The following is a 24635-nucleotide window of genomic DNA, read 5'->3' as shown; positions in this document are numbered from 1 at the left end:
TGTTCGTACGAGCATGTCCCCAGAAGTCAGGGTGTGACAGTGCCATTGCAGTGCTCCCAGGCCAAGGACAGAGATGCCACCCGGCCGCCTTGTGATTGCCTCATCGAAGGAGGCCATCCAGCAGGAACTGTGGGAGGGGGTGGAGATAGACCTCCGCTCCCGGCCCTCCCTCCTTACTCTCCAGCCTGTTCCACTGTGCGTGTCCATCATGGTCTTTCCATAATGTAGTTCAATAGATATCCTGGAGGAAAGATTTATTGTAAAGCAAGCTCAGGGAGGTGACACGTACTCGCTCCTTGGTGGCTGCCTCCAAGGGCTCTGGGCCCCAGGGTGGTGGGCTGTGCAGATGGGCTGGAGCCGTGGGTTTGGTTTTACCATCATGGCCAAAGGAATTTATGTACTTTGAATATTTTTTTCTTTTTCATTTTGAACCCGAACCTTAAGCATGTATCTCATGTGCTTTCCTGGCATTTCCCATGAAAGTGAAGAAGCCATTTTGTCAGGTCCCACTGAACCCGGGCTTAGCACAGGGGGGGCTGATGAACGCCAGAGCCTCTGTGCCGAAACGAAAGGGAACACGGAAACCAACCACAAACTAAATGCATGTTGTAAGAAAACCCATTGGCTCTTTTTCTGACGGACACAGTCTTCTATTTAGAAATAGAAATCCTGCAGTCAGAAGAATCAAGGTGTGTATTGTTACCTGTTGCTGAATAACCATATTCCTGCAGATTGAGTGGCTTAAAGCACACTGGTTATGATGTTTCTGTGGGGCAGGGTTCTGGTCTGCTGGGGGTCTCACCAGGCTGCAGAGACCCACAGCCCCTGCCCCATGGGGTCCCGTGTGTGGCCTCGAGCTGCCTCGGCTGGCAAGGGCACAGCAGTCTAACACAGTGACGTAGCATCAGGGACAGTGTCCTCTTTGCTGGGCTCTGTTAAAGGTCAGCCCCAGGTCCCTCCCTGGGGCAACCATCAGAGTCTCCACCATGAGCCCCATCTTGCTGAAGGAGACAGCTGGAGAGTCCGTGGAACTTCTGTACAGAAGGCAAGGCGTGGGCGGGTGAGAAGATGGTGCGCCGCAGTCTTTACCGAGGCAGAGGCACAGACAAGTGGTGGCATGTGATCCAAAGGTGCTGAATACAAAAGTAATAACGCCAGTGACTTACTTATTAAGTAGCTTCTGTGGGTCATGTGTTGTGCTGTCCGTGCACTAAGTCCCACCCCTCACAACAGAGGTGTTGGTGCCAACAGCCCCATTTCACAGGTGATCGCAGGAGGCACAGGGAGGTAAGCGGATGGCCCCACAGCAGGGCCCGGCCACGATGGGGCAGTGCAGCCCCAGACGGCTCTGCGTGGACACATCATGTACGCAGGCTCCCAGATGTGTGACGGGGACACGGGTCGACCTGGGTCATGGCATCTCCATCATCAGTCAGCCTGTGTGGTGTCTGGGAATGCGTCTGATCAGATGCCATGGTGGAGGAGTGGCCCTGCACCCAGCTGGGTGAGGCAGGGTGGCGTGGATTCCACAGGAAGGATTCCGTGGTTCACGTGCACTCCAGTTCCCTCTTGCACCCATGTTCAGTCAGCCTCATGTGCGGGGCCAGAGCCCTGGGTCTCTCCCTCCAGCTGGACATTGGAAGTGGCCAGGCGTGCAGCCATTCTGGAATCTGATTTGTCTTGCCGTGTCCTACCCACGGACACCTCGGAACCACTCGACCCTGCACCTGTGCCTTCGGTTGTGACCTTGCTGGCCTCAGGCCCCCTGCTGCACTGTCCACTTTGCACCCACCTGTCCCCGCTCAGGAGGATGGTTCGGCAGGTGCTGAGGAAGGACCAAGGACCGTGAGAGATGAGACATTCTGAAAGATTTTGACAAGCTAAGCCATTTGTCAGAATTTTAGCTATAAAGAGGAGGATTGCGACTCACCCTGGTACCTAACGGAGCAGGTGCACAGTTAAGATACATGTACTTGAAACAGTGGAAGCAATCTTATGTTATGTTTATGAAGACTATTTATTACTGTACGAAATGTGTTAAACGACAAGAGCAGACCCCAAACGGAATCAACAGAATCAACCGTATCTATACCACGATATGCGTTCCGCGCAGAAAGGTGGAACGGAGCGGTGACCTGGGGTGAGCGGCGCTGGCACCTGGGCCGTGGGGCCGAGCGCGGGCTCTCCATTTTAAAAGTCAGCAGATGCTGCTTTTATAAAGTCTGCATGTAGATTTTCTTCGAAGCTTTTGAAACACCAGAAGCTGTTTCTAACAATTGAGTCATTATGATTAAGGCATTATTTGTCAAAATACAAAACCAGAGACAGAAGAAGTTGTTGAGTACTTCTTTGCACAAGATACACGAGACTAGTCAAATCCCGTAAGGTTTGGTGCTGGGACTTGGTCTCACTTGGTATGTTTCAAATGTTGTGACAAGAGCTCATTAAAATTCCAAGTTGGAAATCACTCACACACATTAGACTCAGTCCTGAGTTTGTACAGCAGACAGGATTGTCCTTGAAGCAGCACGTTGCGGGGATACCTTGCACCCCTGCCAAGTCCTGGGCACTGGACTTGTACCTGTATGGGCCTTGTAAAGGCCATAAAAAGCCACTCTAGAAAAGTGTAAAGTAGTGCCCGAGTATCTACTGATGTGGGGTCCTGGGGCCCCAGCACAGCCTCCATCCTCGGGGAGCTTGAATGCAGCTGAGGAGCACTCTGGAAGAAAAGCCTATCCGTGGTGGGACAGTCCCTGGTCAGAAGGAGGCGGGGGCCCCCTGACCCTGTGCCCTCAGCCCAACCCAGGAGGCTCCTGGTACAGGAACAAGATACCCTGCTGGGCATTGCTGTGACCCCAAGGCAGCTGCCCACCCACTCCCCCAGCCCTGCCGGCGAGCCCTGCGTCCTGAGTCACCTGTCCCTGTACCTGTAGACATCCTGACCTGCTCGTGTCCAGCATGAGTGTGAGTGTCCTGCCCTGTGCTGTCCTGTCTGAGCCCGAGGAGGGAGAGCTGGGCAAAGCCCCACACCACACCAGGTTTAATTGTCCAAACATCAAAAATGAGGCCTGGCCCCAAGGGGATTGCTGCCTGGAGAAGGGGGTCGTCACACAGTGTGTTCATGGCGAGGGAAACGCACCCACGGCTCACAGAGCCAGGAGGACCCCGGAGGGTGTCATGCTGGCAGGAGGAGGGGTGTGGTCAGGAGAGCAGAGAAACGGAACGCCACTGGAGGGGGGCCCGGGGTGTGGCTGTGTCCAGAGCTGCTGCAGCAAGGGGCAGAGCTGGCCCTGCAGAGGAGCTTCATGTGCTTGCGGTGGTGAGCAGGGCAGGGCAGGAGCCAGCGACCCCAGCCCATGCGGGAGGACCCGCATGAGAAGTAGTGGAGGTTGTGTAGCATGTTGCGCTGGGGCCCAGGCGGTGACCACGTGGCTGGATGTGAGGAGCCAGATTTCAGTGTCTCATCTGCCGAGATGGACAGGGCTCGGTGACCAGTTCCATCCGGGGGTGGGCGGGCAGGACAGTGGGACCTCTCCAGGGCTCCGCCTGGAAAGCTGAGTAGGTGGTGCTGCCTGTGACCAACCCCAGAGCAGGCACCCGGGCGGTGGGAGGGGCAGAAACAAGTCCGCCGGGAGTGTGCAGGGTGGGCAGGCTCCCTGGGGCTCCAGGGGGAGGCCTGCAGACCCTGGGAGCCCGAAGATTCAAGGCAGTTGACGGGTAGATGACAATGCGAGTGGTTGCCACTTACTGAGCACCTACTAAGTGCCAGGCCGTGTACTGGGTCCCGTTACTGGGTTCCTGGTGTGATCATCTTCCTAATCCTGGACACAGCCTGGCAACAGATGTTGTCGTGTCAGTGTAGCACGCGAGGGAGCGAGGGAACGGGCCTGGAAGGCAGGCGCGCTGTCCCTCTCTGCTGAGAGGGAGGACTCGGCATCTCCGAAGCCAGGGGCTCCTCTGTGAGTACCCGTGGTGGGACGAGATGCCACAGCGCGGGCGGTACAGGACAGGTTGTAGGGGACTGTGGGTGAGCGGCCCAGGTGGGCCGTGTCAAGGGAAGGGACCTGGCATCCCCGGGGTCGTGTCAGGCCCTTGCACGGGAGCCCCTCGTACCGCCGGTGCACACCGACTGGGTTGGCTGGGCCGGCATGGGGACTGCATGGGTTCCTGGTGATGTGCCAGCAGCGACTGTCGGGGGCGTGGACCGTAAAAGGACGGCTTTTCAGGAACCGTGCAGCAGGGTGCCGACGGACCCATCACCTGAAGGTGCGCTCTCTGAGCAGAATACAGGGCCAGGAGCCTCGGCTCCAGGCAGCAGTCGCCTCTGTCCTGGTCTGCTCTGGCGGCAGACGCTGCAGCGTGTGTGTCCGTCCTGTGGGAGCACCTGTGGGGGTGGGGGCAGGGGGCCAGGGGTATCGGCCGTGCCGGGTGTTGGCACTCGACTGCAGTGCCGCTCCTCATGGCACTTTGAGCTCATGGATTCACACTTTCACTTACAACTTACTTATTTTAAAATGTAGTCAGCCGGGGGCGCCTGGGTGGTTCAGTCAGTTAGGCACCCAACTCTTGATTTCGGATCAGGTCACAATCTCAGGGTCGTGAGATCGAGCTCCATGTCAGGCCCCGTGCTCAGCGAGAAGTGTGCTTGCGATTTTCTCTCCCTCTCCCCCTGCCCCACGCGTGTGCACACTCGCTCTCTCTCCAATACATAAGTAAATACATACACACATATGCACATATGTTTACAGCCAGGACAGTAAGCTTTGTAAGGGCCAAACCAAACTCATGTTGGAGCCCGCTGGGGACTCTGCAGGGGACCGTGACCTTGGATGTCCTTGGGGTGGAAGTAAGAATTCAGCGCCTTGGTGACCTGGGCCCTTGAAGCCTGGGAGCCATGCAGTGGGCAGGCGTGCACCACAGTGCTGCGTGTCCGCGTCTTGGCGCAGCAGCCTGGGCTCTCGTCTTGTGAGCGGGTCATGCTTCACGGTCCACATCAAAGGGTCCTCTCCATTTGGCATCTTTTTCTTGAACGGCTCGATACTATGGCTTCCTATCTTGAAGGAAATGCTGAAAAATGCCATGTAACTAGAGCTACAGGGTTCTCTTACAGAAATTAGCGGTGATGAGATTTCCGAGGAGCATCATATGCATATAACACACGTTTTCTCAGGATAGGGTTTTCCTAATGACAGTGCCAGCATGGGTCTGTAGCCAAAGAGTAAACATTAGTCAATCCCATTAAATGTTGAAAATTATACCATTAGCCTACTTTGATCAGGAGGTGAACATGAAATCAGGCTTCAGATTTAAAAAAGAAAATGCTCGTAGGAACATAATGAAGCAATACTGGCCAGAAACAATCAGTTGCAGTCAGTGTGGCAGCCCAGGCCCTCCCGGCTCTGGCGTCTGTGCCGACGAGGAACCAGCCTGCTGCAGGACCCACCGCGCCGGCGCTCCCGGAGCTGCTTCCTCGTCGCTGCCACCAAAGCTCGTGGAGACGAGGGTGTTTCTGGCAGTGCGGGTTCATGAGGGGGTTCATTCAGTGGTAAATAGATCCCACCACCACCCAAATTAGGAGTGTTCACAGTTTCTAAAATGCTTTTCCCAAGCTCTCTGTCCACAGTGACCTAAGCCAGTGCCCTCGCAGTGACTGGCTTCAGTGTCCACCTGCTGGTTTCCCGTGGGGCCACCGTGGACGAGCCTTGCTGTCCATTCACACCCAGAGGCAGCTGGAAGACCCACGTAGACGGTCTTTGCTTCCCAGGGGAGCGTCCGGGGTGACAAAGTCTTGGTCCGTGCCCTCCCACAGGCTAAAAAAAAAATGAGCGTAAAGGCAGGAAGAGAGCATGAAGGTGCTGCTTGCGATTTCCACCTTCTTTCCGGGTTTGGGGCACGTGTGTGTTTGGGTGCCAGCCCTGCTCTGGGTCCAGTTCCTGTGTTTGCTGAGATGGTTCCTGAGTAGATGCCCCCAGAGGGCCAGCCATGCTTCCCGGAGTGTCTCGATGCTCCAGTGGATGGAACAGGAAGACTTCGAGTCCAGCTGTGCCACCACATAGACCTGGGAAGGAGACAGTCACCTGAGAGGGTGGTCATCTTTACTTCCTTACAGAAGCACTCAGGCCGTGATGTGGGGCCTGCAGCCTCACCCCTGCTTGTAGACCGCCTCCCCCTCCCCTGCCGGTAGATAGAGGCTCCACCAGTGGCTTCGTGAAGGAGGATCTATTTCTCTTTCCATGTCACCTGAGCGTGACCCACTGGGACCCAGGCTTCCCACCGCCCCGCCGTGGCTAGCCCCACGGGCACCCCTGCTTCCTGCTGGCTCCTGCACCCTCTCCTGCACCCACCGGGTGGCCAGTATCTAGCTCACGTGCCTGTCCACTCAGGCGGTGGGAGAACGTGAGGCCCGGATGCCAAGAGGTCATGCTCCGGTTCTGCCCAGGAGGCCGGGTGCTCGCTGCTCGCTGGGCTTGCCGCGGAGCTGGTTTGGGGACAACACACCCAGACAGGCCCCCTCTGTGTAAATGGACCAGAGCTCGTGCGTCCCCTGGGAGCCCACGGCCAAGCTTGTCAGAAAGCGCATCTGGAATGACGGATGTGCCGTCCAGTCGCCGCAGTCCTGGGGTGGGGGTGGAGGGGCTGCGTGTTGAGCCGGGGAAAGGAGGGAGCAAAGCCCTACAGAGACTGAGGTTAAAACACAAAGTAATCTCCATCTGACTGTGCTTCAGGCGGGGCGTAATGACGAAGCGTGGCGCCGGCTCCTGTTTAATTTTTGATGTGAAGCCCCAGGGACTCGTCGCCTTCACTTTCGATTTCTGCAGGTCCCGGAGCCTCGCCCCTCCGCACAGTAATAACCCGTGCTTTCCGTTCCGTCGAGGGCGCCTCGCCCGCTGAGCGATCGCCGCAGATGGAGGCCGCGCGCTCTTGGAAGGCTCCCTGCCGGCCCACTCCTTGGGCGCCTGCCATCCGAGGCCCGTTTCCTGAAAACCCGAGCTCTTGCCTGCACGGCACGTTTTCCGGGCAGTGACTCACCGAGCAGCCCACAGCGCAGGAGCCTCGGCTCAGCTGGTCAGGCTGTCGCGGCGCCCCCTCCCGCCGCAGTGCGGCCGCGTGGGCCGTGGGAAGTGCGAACGCAGACACCCTCCCGGTTGGCGCTCGCCTGGGCGCCGGAGCCCGGCCTCGGGCTTCCCGGGACTCACGTTCCCACTCTCCCCGAGCCAGAACCTGAATTAAAACTCCCAAGTTCATTGTGATCTTACCCTAGAAAATGCAGCTGGTTCTAGCCAATGGGTAAGACGCTCGCAAGAGCACCGCTGTCGTGCTGCTGGGCTCTCGTGGGTGCCCGGGTCCTCTGAGCGGCCCCTGCAGAGGCCCAGAGAGGGTCACGGGGCTGCCGCACGCAGCGATTTTGTGGGGTCTCCGCGGGTCTTAGACGTTCTCCCGAGTGCCGTGCTCTTCAGCCCTGTGGGCCAAGTCCCTCTTCCCTGTCGCCCAGACAGCTGTGCCCCTCTATCCATGGCCCTGAGCAGCTTCTCTGCCCCGCGCCCCGCTCTGGGCCCCCTGGCATGTTCGCAGCCCCAGAGTCCCCGTGCACAAACCAAAGTTGCATCCTGGGCTGCTTGAGCACTTGGTACCCGAGGGAGCGGCCGGCCTCTCGGAGCTCGCTCTGCAAAGGACTGGCACCTGCTCCCCACCCCCGGCCCTGCGCGGCTCCACTCTATGGAGGGACCGAGCGGGCATCAGGAGACTGCCCGGCAGCCTCCCCCGGGGCGGGCGGGCTGGGCCCCCCGATACTGTGTCCGGAGCACCCAGCCAGGACTGCGGACAACCACGGGGCATCTTCATGGAGGGATTCCTCTTGCCCCTTGATCTGAACGAGACGGAGCCGAGAGAGGCCGTGCCGCGGCCTCCACGCCAGGTGCGGTTCCCGGGTGCACCCGCAGCGGCCGAAGCCAACTGCCAGGGCCCAGAGCCAGGGTTCGTGGCTGGCGCCCCTGCGCCCCCTTCACACCTTCCCTGCCCCCAGCTTGTTCACACTTTCTTCCAAGTCCAAAGTTTTTATTTGATTATATTCAAGGAATTTTTACAGCATTTAATTGCAGTAATTGACTCTGCTTCTGTCTCACAAAGAGCAGATCTGTCCCTCAACGCCACTGAAGGACCATTTCGCCTGCAGCCTGGGCGCTTACTGAGCATATGGGGACTATTTATTGCCTGTTCTTTGAGGCACTTTTGATTATGCGCTGATTGCCTCTTAATTAGATCGGTGGGGGAAGGGCGCGCTGGTTCAGAGTGGGCCAGTCGGGAAACCTGGAATATATTCCGTGTGATTGAATAATGGCAGAGAGCCCTCTAGGCTTCTGTTTGTCTTACGTGTTTCCTGTGTTTCTGGCTGTTCACATGTTTCGTTCCCGGTGCCGTCGTCTCAGGGGACACAAGCATGGGGAGGAGGGGGACGGGGGGGTTAGTCTCATCAATGGCAGGTGGCCTCCTGCCTCTCAGGAGCTGCCCTGGTTGGCCATGCTGGAAACCAGACCCGTGAGCTGATCCCCAGTCTGCCTTCAAGAGGAAGGGAAGGGGGGAGCAGGGGCGAAGGAGCCCCTGTGTCCACGACATCGACGCTTCCATCCGTGGCTGTAGAGAAAGGGAGGTGACTGTCTCCGTCAGTATAGAACTAACGATGGATGCTGTGAGCGTCCCTCGCCAGTCGGTGCCCCTGCCAAGGCGCCTGCTACCCCAGGGTCCCCCGAGGACCCCACAAGCAGGCACGATCGTTACCGTTACAGGTGGGGAAACTGGCTCTTGGGAGCTGGAGCCACACATGCCGGACCCCAGAGCCAGGCCGGCGGGCCACTCACTGTTCTGTATGGGTTTTGAGCCAGGCCCTGATGCCATGAGAAACTGGTGGAGAGGTGGCCAGGGTCACACGTGGGAGAGACTTGCTGTTCCCTCAAACAAGCACCGCCTGCCTCATCCCCAACGGGCTCGTGGTGGGCACAGGTCCAGGGCACTGTGCTGGGCAGGGCAGTGGTACGTGCCAGTCCTGACTCTGGGCGGCACTCCGGCGCCACACTGGTCGCCTCTAATAAAGCACTGCGGGGCATTAGTGTGTGCCACTGGCACTGCGGCCTTCGCCATGCCATGGCTGCTCCCTGGACGTGGACGGACTGTGGCCATCCGGTGGGCTGGAGCTGCAGTGCAAAGGGAGGCAAGCCCCATATTTTTCCCCAAGTTCTTCTCATTTAAAATTGAAGAGAGACGATGTTAACAAACAAAATGGCTCTAGCGTGCCGCCAGATGTCTTCCTGCTTCCTCTGAGGACCCGCAGCCAGGGCCCCTCCCACAGAAGCCGTCAGTAACGCCGGTGGGTGTCCCTCTGTTCTCTCTGCAGGCAAGCCTGGGACCTTGCCGTCGACATTTGCCTCTCTCAGCTGCCCACCATCATCGAGGAAGGCACTGCATTTCGGGTGAGTCCCTCAAAGGGCATCCGCATGGTCCACTGGGGCGGCTCCAACCCTGGGCACTCGGCCCGCACAGCTGCCAGAGCGGGTGTGGCATCCAGGGTGCTGGCTTGTCAGATTTCCTTCGCCCGCCTGGGAAAAGGCGCAGTTAGCAGAAGTTTGAAAGATTACACCAACCAGGGGTTAAAGATTTTGAAATGGCGAGCTCTCAGGAAATGTCTTCTTTTAAAATGATGTTCTTGTCAATCTACTTTGCGCCCTGACCCAGTGTTTTACGCTCTGCCCTTTAACTGGAATGGATTATGGGTTTCCCGATACCCTGCCTGGAACCCGGGGGTGTAGAGCTCAGCCCTGAGGGAGTATCTGTCTCACAGCCCCGCACCAAGAGCCCCCCCTTGCTCCATCTGCTGCACGGCCTCCGTGTTTCATTCAGGATTTGATTATCCAGTGTTTACTGCGCACCAAGTCTGAGCATGTGTGCACCAGACCCAGCCCCTCCCTCAAGAGCCCTGAAGGAGGGGATGTGGTAACTCACATCTGTGCACATGCGCCCTCTGGCCCCCACGGACCTGGGAGGGCCAGGGCAGTGGAGGGACGGGGTGGCTCCAGGCCATGGAGGGTGAGGCTGGAGGGTCAGAGCCTTGGCCATCTCTACCCACACCTTCGTCTCTGACCCCACGCAGGACTACAGTGGACAAGCTCACTCCCCTGTGCCTCAGTTTCCTTGTTTTACAGGGGGAATCAGGGTGGTATCCAATTAAAGGGACACAGAGGACTGAAATAGTAAACACAGGCTGAGTGCTCAGGTCAAGCATGGGGTATGTGTGCATGTGTGAGGTGTGTCCGTGTACATGTCTGTATATTTGTATTAGGTGTGTCTGTAAATGTGCAGACATGCATGTCTGTGATGCATGTTTGTGTGCATATCTGTATGTGTGTACACATGTGCATTATGCATATCTGTGGAGTGTGTCCATGTACACGAGTGTGCACGTGTGTGTATCTGGGTTGTGTATGCATGTGTGCACATCTGTGTGTACATGTGTATCTGTGGCATGGGGTGTTCACATGTGTTTCTGTAAGATGTGGGTCCATGTACATGTATGTATATGTAGGTACATAGGTGTTTCTGGTTACTGTGTGTACATGTGCACATATTTGTGTGAGGGTCTAGGGACATGTGTGTACGTGTGTGTAGATTTGTGTGTATGCATATATGTATGTGTGTTTATGTGGGGGGTGTATCTGTATAGAGTATGCATGTATGATGTGTATGCGTGTCCATTATATGTGTGTGTGCATGTATGTACCTGTGTGCATTGTGCATATCTGTGGGGGGGTACGTGTGCGTGTGTGTGTGTGTATGTGTGTAACTCCTCAGATCTTGATGTGCCTGGTGGGGGTGATAAGCTAAGAGGCCTCCCTCGCTTTTGTATCTCATATTTCCTCCCTCTTTATTGCTTGAAATTTTTCACATTTTAGTATGAAAACTTTCAAACCTATAGCAACACTGAGAGGACTGCACAGTGAGCACCTGCACGCCCACAGCTCAGGCCGCACTTGCTCGAGCTTATCCATCCCTCTCTCCAGCTGCCTTTTTCTTTAACACACTCACCATTTACGTCACCGACTGCTTTGCATTTTAAGCCGGGAAGAGAAGTTGGCAGAGCCTTCCCTCAGCTCTCACCAGTGTGCTTGGCTTTGCCTGTGAGTCCCCTTCCTGTGGAACCTAAGCTCTAAGGGAGGGGCCAGGCTCATACACGGTCACAGGACACTGGGGACAGCCACAACCCCCCCCACCGCGGCTGGGTAGCCCTCCCACGTGCCTCAGCTCACCAGAGGAGGCCAGGGCCTGTGGCCACAAACACATGTGCAGAAAACCTAATATAATTTCAGCTTTTTGTACTGTGTATGGTTCTACTTTGTTCTGATCCTTAGGGGATTGGAACTATACAGTCTTACGTAAAATAATACGGTTCCTGGATTATTACCCTTCCGCTGCGGTGCCAGGTATGCTTCCAAGGATCTCAGTACTTCATTTCTAATCTGCTGGAATCAGTATTCTGCATATGGGAATAATTTCCCCCAAATTATGACAGGGAGGGGTAAATGAGGTAGACCACATGCTAGCTTTTTTATTTTGTTTCTACGTTTTCTGGAGCCGAACGTACATAGAGAAAATTGCATTCCGTAAATGTGTGGCTTGAGGAGTTTTTATGAGATGAACACACGGGAGTAACCAGCACCCAAATCAAGCAGCTGCGGGTTGGGAGCCCCGGGAGCCCCTCCCTGCTGCCTTCTATCTGCTCTCCCCGAGGGCAGCTACCCTCTTGCCTGGTTTTGTGCACTTGGATGAATGGTAGCCTTCGTGTCTCTCCACTTTCACTCAGCGTCACGCCTGCTTTCGTGGCGGTAGCGCTTATCACAGGGTGGCATTCTCAAAGGCCATTTGCCCCACGCTCTGGGCACTTTGAGTTTCCAGGTTGCAGGCCCTACAAATAATGCTGGGCCCGGGCCAGGCCGAGTCACTGGAGCCTGAGGAGAGGAGAAGTTAGTAACTCTGAGGCTGTCTTTACTTAAAATTTTGATATTTTGTTCATTATGGATGTTTGCATTGATTTTTTTCTAATATTGCATTAAAGTATTTTTTAATCTCAATGACTGAGTCTTTTGGTGCCCCCTTAAATTTTGTTCCCGAGGTGAATGCGTCCCATGCTGTCCCAGCCCAGCCCGGGTGCTCCTAATGTCTTACTTGCCTCTGGTGCATTTATGTCCGGGGTACACACTAGGAGCGATGGTTCGGGTGCCCAGGCTGCCTATGGCCAGTTTTAGTAGATGCAGCCAGGCGGTTTTCCAAAGTGACCGAATCAGTTTACGCTCCCATAGCTTGTATTTTAGTTGCCCTGTATCCTCATAAATACCTGATGTTTTCTACTTTTTTTCCCCTTTGTTTGGCTATTCTGGTTCAATGTGAAGAGGCATGTCACTGAAATTTTATCTTGTATCTCTCTGATGGTTAATAGTGTTGAGCATTGTTGTGTATTTTCATTGGCCATTTGAATATCCTCTTTTGTAAATTGCCTGATCTTTTGATTTTTCTTTTATGTTCTGTTTTCTATTGGTTTGTAGTGACTGTGTGTATATTCTGAATACAAATCCTTTGTCACTCATTATGAATATCTTTTTTTCCCCACTCTGGACTTTTCACTTTTTCAGTGTTTTTTGTTTTTTTTTTTTTAAATAGAAATTTCTTGAATTAACATAACCCAGTTTGCCAGTTTTTTTCTAATGCTTAAGACTTTTGGTATCCTGTCCAAGAAATGTTTGAGAGGAACACCCCTGAAAGAGTGTTCTTGTCTTTTTCTTCTGAAAGCTTGATTGTTTTACTTCTACTCTTAGGCCTGTAGTCCATCTGGGATTCACTCGCATGGTTGATGTGAGGTAGGGCTCAAGATTCGCTTTTCCACACATGGATGTTCAGCTCACCCAGTGTTATTTACATCAAACCAGGTGACCATCTTTGTGGGGCCGCTTCTACTTTGTGGGTTCTCTGCTCTACTCATTCGTCATTTTGCCCTCACACGGGTACTGAGCATGCTTGATTATGAAGGCAATTTTGATAGGGATTACCTGGATCCATAGATGGCCTTGGGGGTGTCTCAGCAATGTTGAGTCTTCCCATCCATCAACATGACTACAAATGGTATCTCCTTAAATTGCATTTATGGTTTTTCTTTGTATACATAGTGTTTATAGGTGATTTTATGCAGCAGCTTTCCTGAGTTCTCTATTTTGTTCTAATAATTTTCTATAAATTACTGTCTTCGTCTTAAACCCTCATTGTTGGATAGCCCAAAACAAAGCCCAGCACGAGTGTCACTCTTCCAAGGTCAATAGTTGAGAGGACAGATTTTAATCCACAGTGGAAAGGAGCCCAATCAGAATTGTCATTTGCTGACATGGGGAGAGAGGAGGAGCATTTGCACATGGTAGGAAGAGTGGATGACCGACTGTCTTAAGGGGCTTAAAGAGCCCTTCTGCAAGCTGAGCTCTGACAGGGGGCTGGGATTTGAATACTCCTGGTCACTGCAGTTTTCTTTCATCTCCTTTTAACTGGTGAGGTCATCATGAAGAGCAAGTAGATCACTGCACGGACAGTGTAGGTGTGTCTGGACCAGGGATGGCAAGCTGGGGGGAGGAGGAAGAAGTGTGTTGAGATTAACCCCTTCCTCTCTCACAACGACAGCAAAGGACTTTCTGGGTCCCCCAGTGGTCAGGTGTGGATCTTCTTGCCGCTCAGGCCCTCCTTTTTTTCAGGCCCTCGGGCCATCTGACACAGGGGCTGACGGCAGAGCAGCCTGCCTGGCCTCAGTATTATCCCGGGAGGCCCTGGACACAAGGCCCCAGGACTCAGAACCTCCGCCCAGGCCTGCACAAGCTGTGCCCCAGAACACCCCTCCTGGGCTCCAATTTCCCTAAAATCTACGCAGCAACTCTGACACGATGGAGGTAATCTCGGAAGTCTGGCCCAAAACCCCAGCTGTGCATCATCTTAAGGTGCGCATGGGGCAGCTCTCAAGATGTCCCGTGGAACGTCATTTAGAACCTGAGCCCCGCCTGTGTTGGGAGGCTGCCCTCGCTTGTCGGCTCCCCCATGCTGTAAGGAGCACGCCAAACCTCACCGCGCGCTTCCATGGCAGAGGCTTTCGCTTTGTCAGTTTGGGTGCAGAGATGAGGAATGCTCGTCCTTCCTTCTGAGAATGGTATTTCCCACAATGAGCAACACGAGAACGTCCGTAATTCTAAAACTAACTTGGAAGGAGGAGGAAAGAGCTGGGATGATGTGAATTACCTGAGCTCCCCTCAGGGACCGGAGGTCTCCCACATGTAGGGAGGGGAGCTTAATGAGGTTGCCGTTTTTAACCAATTTATGAGTAATTCACACTTGAAAGTAGGAAAGCCAGTTTGGGGGCTCCATCCCAATTCACAGGTTGCCCTCCAGATTTGGTTCACCCGATGCAAGCTGACTTTGCAGGAGCATGGATTCCTGGGTGGTGCGGGTTGTCCACTGGCTTCTCACATGACAGACGTGAGGGAGGATCATGGTGGCTCCTCCGTGGGTGGTGTGCAGCGAGCAGGCCCAGAGTTGAGCTCACAGACATGCCCAGGCCCCGCCCACGGCTCAAAGTTGTGGATGCTCATGTGTCTACACACGTCAGCCCGGGGCCACAGCACATTCCTGTCCCCGTGTTCCTTACATACAGACACTGCTTCTGCTTGGGAAATAAAAGGGAGGATAGGGTGGAGAGACAGAGATTTGTAACTCAGGTCTTCTTGTTTGGGGCTCGGGGACAGCAGAACCGTGTGTTAGGTGAAAACAGTTGTGTCAGAGTGACAAACCCAGCCGTCCCGCTGCTGCCCGGCTTCCTAGTTTGCGGACCTTCCAGCGGCCAGCTCCTCCCTCCGGCCTGAGCCGCTCTTTCTGTGCTTTACCAGGTCCCTAACCCTGCGGGGAGAGGCGTCCCCTCTGCCCTGCCAGTAAGGACAAACCACCTCCACGCCCCCACTGCTGGCTGTCCAGCTTGTCCCCCCTCCCACCATCTCTCTGACCCTCTGACCCCAGTGCATGGGTCCGGCAGCCCTGCGGCCTGCTGGCCCCTCCCTCCGCTGACTGGGGCGGGGACCAGGAGCCCCTGTGACCCCACTGCAGTCCCCACAGAGTTCCTTCCCTTGCCGCTCAGCCCCACTGTGACTTGCCTTCCCGAGAAATAGAAGAAGTGAGGGAGAGACCCCGCGGGCCCCTGCATCCAGGCCCAGCTGCCTCCCCGGGCCCGCCCCAGGAGAGCCCCCCAGGCTGCGGTGGGGAGCCCCCTGCCTGTCTGCTCCGTCCGCTTACAGAAGCGCACTCACCGTCCCACCCTTAAACCAGAGTTCTCCACCAGGCAGCCCGGTCCCCTCCGGCCTTAACCCTTGGCAGCCAGGTCCCTTCACAGAACCGTCTACGCTGCCGCCTCCAGGTTCCCTTCCCTCTCGTCCCGAGCGCACCCCATGGTACCCACGGCTGCACCTCTCAGCCAGTCCCGGCAGATCCGCTCTCCCGCCCCTGCCCGCCGCCCCTCGTCCTCCTGCGGTGCCGCGCGGGCCGCGGGGTGCGGGTGGGTGTCTGGAACTCAACACACCCGAGGCAGAATTCCCCGCGCTCTGAGCGCCTTTCCCGCCTCAGGCCAGGGACCCCCCTCCGGGGCTCGGGCCGAGTTATCCTGGACTCCACCGCGTGCTCCTGCCCCGTGCGGTCGGCTCGCTCGCCCCTGCCCTGCCCCCGCGTCCCTCACCTGGACCGTCGGCCTCGGGCAGAGGTGGGCGTGTCAGGCAAATTGACCAGGAGCGGCGGGTCCCTAACTAACGCCCCTGCCTGTTCCACAGCACAGTCCGTTCTTTGCCGAGCAGCTGACCGCGTTCCAGGTGTGGCTCACGATGGGCGTGGAGAACAGGAACCCACCCGAGCAACTTCCCATTGTCCTGCAGGTGAGTTCCTTCAGATGAGCGTTCGGGGAAGGGACTGGAGCCTGGGATGTGTGTGCGGGTGTGCAGTGCTGGTGGCCGTGCCCCCCGCCGGGTGAGCCGCCTGCGCTCCGCAGAAATCGGAGCCAGGGCAGACGTACTGGGGAAGGGCTTTCCTGGGACGTCAGAGTTCCCTTCCCCACTGTCCTCTCAACGCCAGTTTGGGTGGTGGTCGCTGCAGCGCATGCACTCCGGGGCATCGGGCGTCCTGTTTGGAAGGACGGGAGCTGCAAGTGCACACAGGAGGAACGGGAGAGGAGCGGCGGCCACATCGCAGACGGCGCTCGGGGCCCCAGCCCGGTGCCCGCGGACGGCAGGTCGTTGGGTGACGAGCAGCCCTTCCGTGGAGGCCGCCAGCCCCTCCCACGGCCCGTGTCTGTGCTCGCGCGAATGCTATGCACATCCGGCCGGAGGGCTGGAAGCTCGGTGCCGTGGGTCCCCGTCAGCTAACTTGTCTGGTTAGTGGGGTCCGATGGGGTAGGAGGGCAGGATACCGGCTTCCGCATGGGCGGGAACGTCAGTCTTCACAGAAGGTTTGTGTCCGCGAAGGTGGACCTGTGGGAAGAGCACGGCCAAGCGCCTCTGGGTGCACCACGCAGCAGGCTCAGAGACTGTTCGCGGGCAACGGAACCGGAGGTCTCACCGGGTCCGGGCCTGTGCGCAGGGCCCGGCAGAGGGCAGAGGACCGGGAATGTGGCCGACATGCCGCAGAGACAGTCTGCACCCCCCGACGCGGCTTGGTGCCTTGTGCACGGTGGTTCACGTTGTGACTAGAGCACGGGGATTGTTGGCTGCCAGATTAGGACCATCCTGAGTTTGCGGTGTGAGCTGTAAATGCACGTGTTTTCAAGTAAATGAAAATTTATTTGAAAAACTTGGAAAAAAAATTTCAAATAAATTTTTATTTCAAATAAAAAGAATTTCTCAGTACTAAGGACGAGACAAAGCTGACCACACAGCAGCCGTCAGCACTCCCTTGCTCACCTGTGCTCGCGCTGGCCAGGTGGGAGCAGACGGATCCCCAGGGACGCCGTGGCGCAGGTGGGACCCGCACTCCTCCCGGGTCACCACCAGCCTGTTCACCTGTGGAAGTCCTGCTGGCCATCCTGTGACTTCCACGGCGCCACTGCGTGCCCTCCGTCCTTCACCACGCCGGGGCAGAATGCCGAGCACACGGGGTCTGGCAAACAGTCCTGCCGCCGGTGTTTCTTTTCAACGTTCCACATACAGTCCACACTCCATTGGGGAACGTGCGGCCCTCACAGAGCCAGCGTCCTGGTGGCGACGTCAGGGACAGGGCTTGAAAGAGCGGAGTTGGCCTCTCAAACAGCCACAAGCAGCAGGCTCTTCATCATCCTGGCAGGCTCTCCTGGGCTGTGCCTGGCCTGGATCGATGCGGGATCCTCTACTTAACAAGAAGGGAAGGGAGGATGGGCACCCGCTTTGTACGCTGGAGCCCACGGGGTCAGCCTCCTTCTCATTAGTTAACTTCATGCCTTTTATCTTGAGGAAATTTATTTTTGCCAAAGCCTGGACCCTGTTACCCATAAATTATCCTCTAGGGCCTTGGCAAGTCAGAAAGTATTGCTTAAGGAAGGAAGAATTTTAATGCAGACTTTGTGGCTTTTCCAATCCCTGCTACTTTTCCCACGAGCCAGAGAGAATTTTCTGTGCCCAGAGACTCAGAGGCTTTAGCCGTTGACCTTCAGGGTCAAGCCAAATGTCTTCTCAGGCCAGCTGATTTGCAGTCCCTCCTGGGAACGTAAGCTTGGAAGTAATTCTCCCCGACCAGCCCGGGGTCTTTTCTTGTCTTTAGAAGAATGTTAAACAGAAGGCCTAGGAAGGAAGTCTCTCGGTCCCCACAGCGCAAGGGCAGGCGCTTGTGGTCACCTGTCGGATGTGACACTGCTGTCTGCTCCCCCTCGGGTGTCTCGGGTGCATTGCAGCCACAGACCCGGGGGCTGAACCCGCACCTTATAGACGGGAGAGGAGGGATCTCGCAGGGCGGCGTCAGTACCCCCAGGCCCAGACCGTGGCCGGCCACTTCATCAGGAAGCCGGATTGCTCTCACTGCTTCCCTTTACTTACGGAGAGAATTTTAGGTCTGAACGCGCAGGGTCATTCTCAGGTGCCAGCGGGAGACTAACCGGGGTGTCACTGTTAGACGGATTATCTACATCAGTGGCTTCAGAAGTCAGTCACCAGGTCCCCAGGCACCCAGCCCACAGGGACCCCTACAGTCCACCAGACCAGAGCTAGAGAATCTCTTTTTGTAAGAAGCGCCACCCCCCCCACCCCCCCACCCCCATCCCCACCCCCACCCCCGCCGGAAGCCTTGGCCCCTGAGCCTGAGCGCCGTCTGTGCATGAGGCACGTGAAGTGTAGCCACCGCAGCAAGCTCCAGGCTACCGTGGGCGCTCACGCCACCACGACTAATCTTTGGTTCAGGTCACCACAGATGGAAACATTCCGTTGACCGTTTGTCTCTAATGCCCACAGATCCCAGAGCCATCTGAAACAGGAATGATAGTAATAAGAAGTACAAACAAAAAGCCAGTCTTTATTTTAATGTAAATTTTAATTTATGCTAGCCTTCCAACTTTTTTGGATATAAATGAACAGAAGGAATAAGAAAGACCACGTAATGTCTAACAAAACCAACACTTGACATTTTCCTGGGACTCTTTATTGACAATCTTTATTTTTCCCGCAAAACACTGTCACAACACAAAGTCCCTCCTTGCCGAACGTCTTCACAGACACCCGGCCCCCGAGGCAGGCAGGGCTGTCCTGTGCGTGTCATCAGCAGGGTCAGTGGCACGCCAGCAGATTGCATCACAGCATTGTGAACGCGGCTCCCGTCCCGCTGCTGCATCTGCCAGGAAGACACTTTGGTGGAGCCTGGGACCAGTGGCGGCAGCCAGCACATGCAGGAAGCGCAGGATAGGCCTGTGCGGCCAGGGTTCTTGGCCTTCACTGCCCATTCTTCCACCGTGGATCGCTCTGCAGGTTGCCCTAGAAAACAGCTTTATTCATGTTTGGTGTGTTTTGTTGTTTTATTAAAGATTTTATTTATTTATTCATAAGAGACACAGAGACAGGCAGAGGGAGAAGCAGGGTCCCTGCAAGGAACCCGATGCAGGACTCGATCCCAGGACCCCTGGGATCCCAGGTCACGGCCTGAGCCGAAGGGAGACGCGAACCGCTGAGCCTCCCAGGTGCCCCATGTTTGGTGTTTTAAACAACAAAAGGAATCTGACCACGGGCTTCACCAGCCTTCGTGGTCACAGACATTTTAGATTTTTGACAGATTACAGGTGTGCTCACCCTGGGTCACCTGGAAACTAGCACCTTGGGCAGTTTTGTTTCCTTTAGAACAAAGAGAGCCAACGAGTGGCTTATGAAAGAGGAGGCGTCCTGAGCTGCAGGCCCAGGCGGTGAGGCCAGCGTCCAGGACACGCCCTCGTGGTGGACGGCACATGCCAGGGGCTTCCACCGACCTCGTCCCAGTGAGCTTTGAGAATGAGCCCAGGTCACGTGTCATCACCTCCACCTGTCCCGCTGAGGACACAGAAGTCCCCGGGTTTCGTGCTCTAAGCTGCACTGTCAGGAAGTGACCAGGCGGAAACCAGGCCCCAAAGCCCACACTTTACCACCAACTTTGCCCTCCTGACCCGTTTCAGGCGGCAGTGGCACATGATAGACACGAGTCCAGTGGGATCAGGTCATCACCTCCCCAGTTCCCAGAGACTCAACACCCCCAAACACCCACGTCGTCTGGAGGCAGTGGTCTGGACAGGGGTCTGGAGCAGGTGCCGGCCAAGGCAAGACGGCGTTCTAGGGGCCACGGGCGCTTCTCTTCCTGCACTTCCTGCCCCTGGGCCTGCCTGTCCTCCTCGGGACCTGGTGCTGTCAGGACCCTCACGGGAGCCCTGCTGCCTCATTTCCTCACCCCCCTTGATTTCTACTCAGCTCCACTCGGCATCCTCCCCACAACCCCAACATGATCCACACCGTGTCCCCAGGGGCTGTCTTCCCAGGTCCTGCTACTGACCTGCAGGAGCAGGTGACATCACTGGAACCTCCCACCGTCACCAGTTCCTCTACCCAGCATCTCCTCCCCCAGGAGCACCACCCTGGGGGCACGTCTACCCGGCTTCCCTGGCATGTCTGCCCATCCTTCTCAGGCCTCATTCCAAATCTTCTCTTCCAGAGTCCTCTTCCCTGACCTGCCTTCTCCCTCAGCCAACAGGTTCCATGGGCATGTCACCGGCCATCTTGAGTCTCTTCCTCCCCATCAGTGGGAGTCAAGTCCACCCCGTTCCACCCTCCATCCCACCTCTGGCCAGTCCATCCCCCCAGCGACCACATTGGATGGCTCACTGCTGTCCCTCTCAGGGAACCCCCAGGCTAGTCTGGAGGACCCATCTTCCAACACCCCAGGCCATCCCATTCCCTCTGCCTGCTACCTGGGGACCCCACACGCTGGCTGCCCTCAGGGATCTCGCTGCACCCCAGGTAGGGCAGGGGCTCACGACTCACAGCCCTTCCCACCGTCACAGGGGCCTGTTGCAGTGTGTCTGTCTCTGTGGCTAACTAGTGGTGGTGGGAGGGGCTCCCTGCTGTCCCCTGTCACGCCCGTGAATGCACACTGGGTTTGGCTGGGAGCAATAGCAGATACAGAGTCCCTTCAGGGGTCTCCATGGCCCTGTCCTCAAGTGTAAAGACCACAAGGAAGAAGCCAATAGAAGTGACCCCATTAGAAATATTAAACTCCAGGGCGCCAGCGTGGCTCAGCTGTTGGGCGTCTGCCTTCGGCTCAGGTCGTGACCCCGGGATCCTGGGATCGAGTCCCGCATGTGGCTCCCTGCATGGAGCCTGCTTCTCCCTCTGCCTGGGTCTCTGCCTCTCTCTGTGTCTCTCATGAATAGAGTCTTTTATAAATCAATAAATAAACTCCAACATAACAAAACAAGAGAAGCTGTGGCAAGAACTCTTCCACATCGAGAAGGGAAAGCCAAACATTTCAGTAGGAAAGTAAGGACATGTGTGGCCAGTTTACTAGCGAAATAGCCACTTAACCTGTGACAGAAGATGATCAACCTCAACTGTAGTCAAAGAAATTCCGATTAAAAGGCTATTTTATTTTTACCTGTCATACTGGCTGCTGGTGCCCAGGAGCTCTCAATCTGGTACCTAATAAAACCTTCAGGACTCTGTTTTGTGTTGTCCGTTCTTATGAATTAAGAAATTAAGGTTCCAAGAAGTTAAGTAATTTGCCCCGGGTCAGATAACCAGAGAGCACACAGCAAGCCCTCGTCCTCGCCCTGCAATAGCAAAGGCCCGGGGAGAGCACCCACTCGTGTCTCTTTGGGGTTGCAAGTTGGTTCAACTAGGGGATGGTTTGGTAATAAAAGTATATATAGCTCCGACCCTCAGGTTTATCCCAGGGGAAAAAGAAAACCACATAAGTGCGCAGAAATGTGCCTGTTAGGACATTTATCACAGCATGTTCAGAACAGCAGAAACTTGGTAATCCTTTCAGAAGCGGGCAGGGGGGGAGGCATGCGCTGGGCGAGACACGGCCAGACGTACCCGGTGATGCAGAATCACCGCCACAGTATTTTATTCAGTTTAGGCTAACAAAGGATGAGAAATGCAGTGATAGGTTATCTAGTTTAGAACAGGTAAGGGAGTGTGTGCCCCGAGGACAGTGTCCACATACACAACATCATCAGTGATTTCTTTTTAAACACAGTTAAAGGGCAGCCCTGGTGGCTCAGCAGTTTAGCACCGCCTTCAGCCCAGGGTGTGATCCTGGAACCTGGGATCAAGTCCTGTGTCGGGCCCCCCGCAGGGAGCCTTCTTCTCCCTCTGCCTGTGTCTCTGCTTCCCTCTCTGTGTCTCTCATGAATAAATAAATAAAATCTTTTAAAATAAATGAAAATAAATACAGTTAAAAACTATTTGTTCTAATACTTTCAACAGGGTGTATATTTTAGCTGTTAATGAAAACAATACAATGTTTTCCTAAGCCACCTAAACACCGGGACTGCAGAGAAAGGAGCACCTGCCCTGGGTGAATGAACGCATGAAGCCAGGGGCAGTTGTGAGCTTACAGAGCCAGCCCCGCGGCATCACGCCTCGTGCCTCGACTCTGCAGTGACGCCGTCCTGTTCTTCCTTCCTCAGGTGCTGCTGAGCCAGGTGCACAGGCTGAGAGCCCTGGATTTGCTGGGACGATTCTTGGACCTGGGCCCCTGGGCCGTGAGCTTGGTGCGTGCTCCCTGCCCTGACCCCAGGGAGGGCTGAGGAGTGACGGTAACCCTCCATCCAGGGGGACTGTGGGGCAGGCAGCAAGCCCACGGGGCCCTCAGGAAACACGTGCTGTGCGGCCCCGGCCACTACAGCGTTCCAGGGTTTGCTTTTGCTCTGGCCTCTTTGCATCCGCCATGAAGCTTCACCTCTGTAGGCAGAAGGTGTTGCCCCCTGGCTGTGCAGTTTAGGGAGTGGCTCACCCCTGCCTGAGCCACCAAGCAGGGTGCTCCTACTCTGGCCAAGTGCCTGGTGCACACCCATTCGCTGACTTTACACTCTGATGCTCAGCACAACTTAAAAACACTTCTCTGTTTACTCATTCTGCAAAAGAGTGGTAGCAGCCATTTAAAACAGAAAATGGTGACAAAAATAAGATCAAACAGTGACCCGTTTTCCAACAACTGCATCACGAGGAAAGGAGGTATCAATAGGGAACATAATACATCACAGGAGGCACGAGAGGCCCCTCACAGCTGCAGTATCCGGACCTTCTTGGTTCTGTGGGCAAACAAAAGTTTGAAAGTCTGAAAAATTAGTGTTCTTGAAACAATTAGAAATTTTACATAAACTGAATACAGTATTATTAAAGGATAATTGTTCATTTTGGGGGGCGTAATGGCATGTGGTTCTTTTATAAAAGAGAACTTATTTTTTGGAGGTAAAGACTGTTTACACATGAACGTGTGTGGCAAGCACGATGTGCTTCATATATTCTGGGAGAGGACGAGTGGGCGTGTGAGGCAGCACCCCGCCATCGGGTTCGTGTCCCTGAGGCTGAGTGATGAGCACACAGGAGCCAGTATATTATTTTAGCTCCACTTGTATATATTTAAGATTTGTCATTATGTAATGTCAACAAAGAGTGAGAATTAGTAATCCGAGATTGAAGGAGGAAAGGAAGAGTCTAAGAATTGGGGAGAAAAGTTCACTCCCCATCAAACAGTTCACCCTCAGGGCACTTGGGGTGCAGATGACTTAGAATGTGTAGGTCACTGGGGCGGGTCTCCCGTGACTCTGGAGCGGCTTGGCCTGCACGTGTCATGTGCGTAGCGATGTGTCTTCGTCACCGTGGAAAAGCTTGCATTGTACCACTATGCTCTTTAAGAAGACAGGGAAACGGGAAACAAGTATTAGTAACATTTTAGAGAGATTTTTATTTATATGGTACATTTTTTTTAAATTTGATTTTGGCCCTTTAAAGAGTTAAGCTTGTGCTAATTGGAACTCTTGATAACATATGAACAGGTGCTGGACAGATGAAGTGTTGCCACAGGTGTGGGTTGGGCCTTCCAGCAGGACCCACCTGCCCGAACCAGAGACAGGATGCTTATCCCCTTTAAATCCAGGCCTTGAAAATGGAAAGGACACAGGCCCCACCCATCTTGGAGGGGGGATGCGTCTTCCGTGTCCTGGAATTCCACGAAATTGGAGATAAGGACAGAGCACCGGTGCTGAGGCAATTGACATAACCAGGCTGTGCCCGGGTAGTTGTCCCTGTGGGACGTCCACCTGCTCTCTTACTGCCTGCCCGGGAGCAGAGGGGCCCCCCCGGGATGACGTGCCACCAGCGACCCGCACAGCGGCTCCCTGTGTTAGCCAGCAGACTGGCCCGTCCCAGGGCTCAAGTGCTTCTCAGAAGGTCGATCTCAAGGGCAGATGTGAATGTTGGAGCCAACAGGGCAGGAGCGTTGTGGTTTGAAACACGAGAATCATGATTAAGGGGCCCCATGCTCTGCTGCTGAAAGCAAACGAGGCCGTCTGAGAGTGAGGCCGGGGGACCCAGGCGGGAAGCCACGAGTTCCTCTCCAGGTTCACTGCGGCCTCTAGACCAGGTGGGGCATCTCCGGGTGCAGAGATGAGGAGGCCCCTTTGCTGCAGGTGGGGCTCACGCGATCCCATGGGCGCTGAAGGCAGCGCCCACGGCGTCTGAGCCGCAGCGCCTGCCTCCTGAGCGCCCTGACTGCCGGGAGCTTGCCGCTCACGCTCTCCTCTCTCCCCAGGCCTTGTCTGTGGGCATCTTCCCCTACGTGCTGAAACTGCTCCAGAGCTCAGCCAGAGAGCTGCGGCCCCTTCTGGTTTTCATCTGGGCCAAGATCCTCGCTGTGGACAGTGTGAGTAGCTGGGTCCTCCCCGCTGGCGCCGGGTGGCCTCCACGTGTTAGCCAACCTGGCCTGGGCAGGGGTGCAGAGAGCGGGGCTCCCGGAGGTGCCGGGTGCCACTGGTTTGCCAGCCCTGACGCCGTGTCCTCACCCCGTGGTGACCCCACGTCTCTTGTCTTCCCTTTACCCAAGCCTCTATC

The 24635-nt window shown here is 55.6% G+C and overlaps 1 protein-coding gene across 4 annotated transcripts in view; it reads left to right on the top strand.

Annotated features, from left to right (window-relative positions):
* The window catches only part of RPTOR (regulatory associated protein of MTOR complex 1), a 333192-nt gene that overhangs the window by 226923 nt on the left and 81634 nt on the right, over positions 1-24635 (top strand). For all 4 annotated transcript variants that reach the window (XM_025468265.3, XM_025468264.3, XM_025468263.3 and 1 more), the window contains 4 exons: positions 9389-9464; positions 15882-15983; positions 22211-22294; positions 24337-24447. In XM_025468265.3, the coding sequence (XP_025324050.1) occupies positions 9389-9464; positions 15882-15983; positions 22211-22294; positions 24337-24447 (373 nt within the window). The remainder of the gene's footprint in view (positions 1-9388; positions 9465-15881; positions 15984-22210; positions 22295-24336; positions 24448-24635) is intronic.

This window comes from Canis lupus, chromosome 9, assembly GCF_003254725.2.
Source record: "Canis lupus dingo isolate Sandy chromosome 9, ASM325472v2, whole genome shotgun sequence".
Taxonomy (NCBI): Eukaryota; Metazoa; Chordata; class Mammalia; order Carnivora; family Canidae; genus Canis; species Canis lupus.
This window is presented reverse-complemented; position numbering and strand designations above follow the sequence as displayed.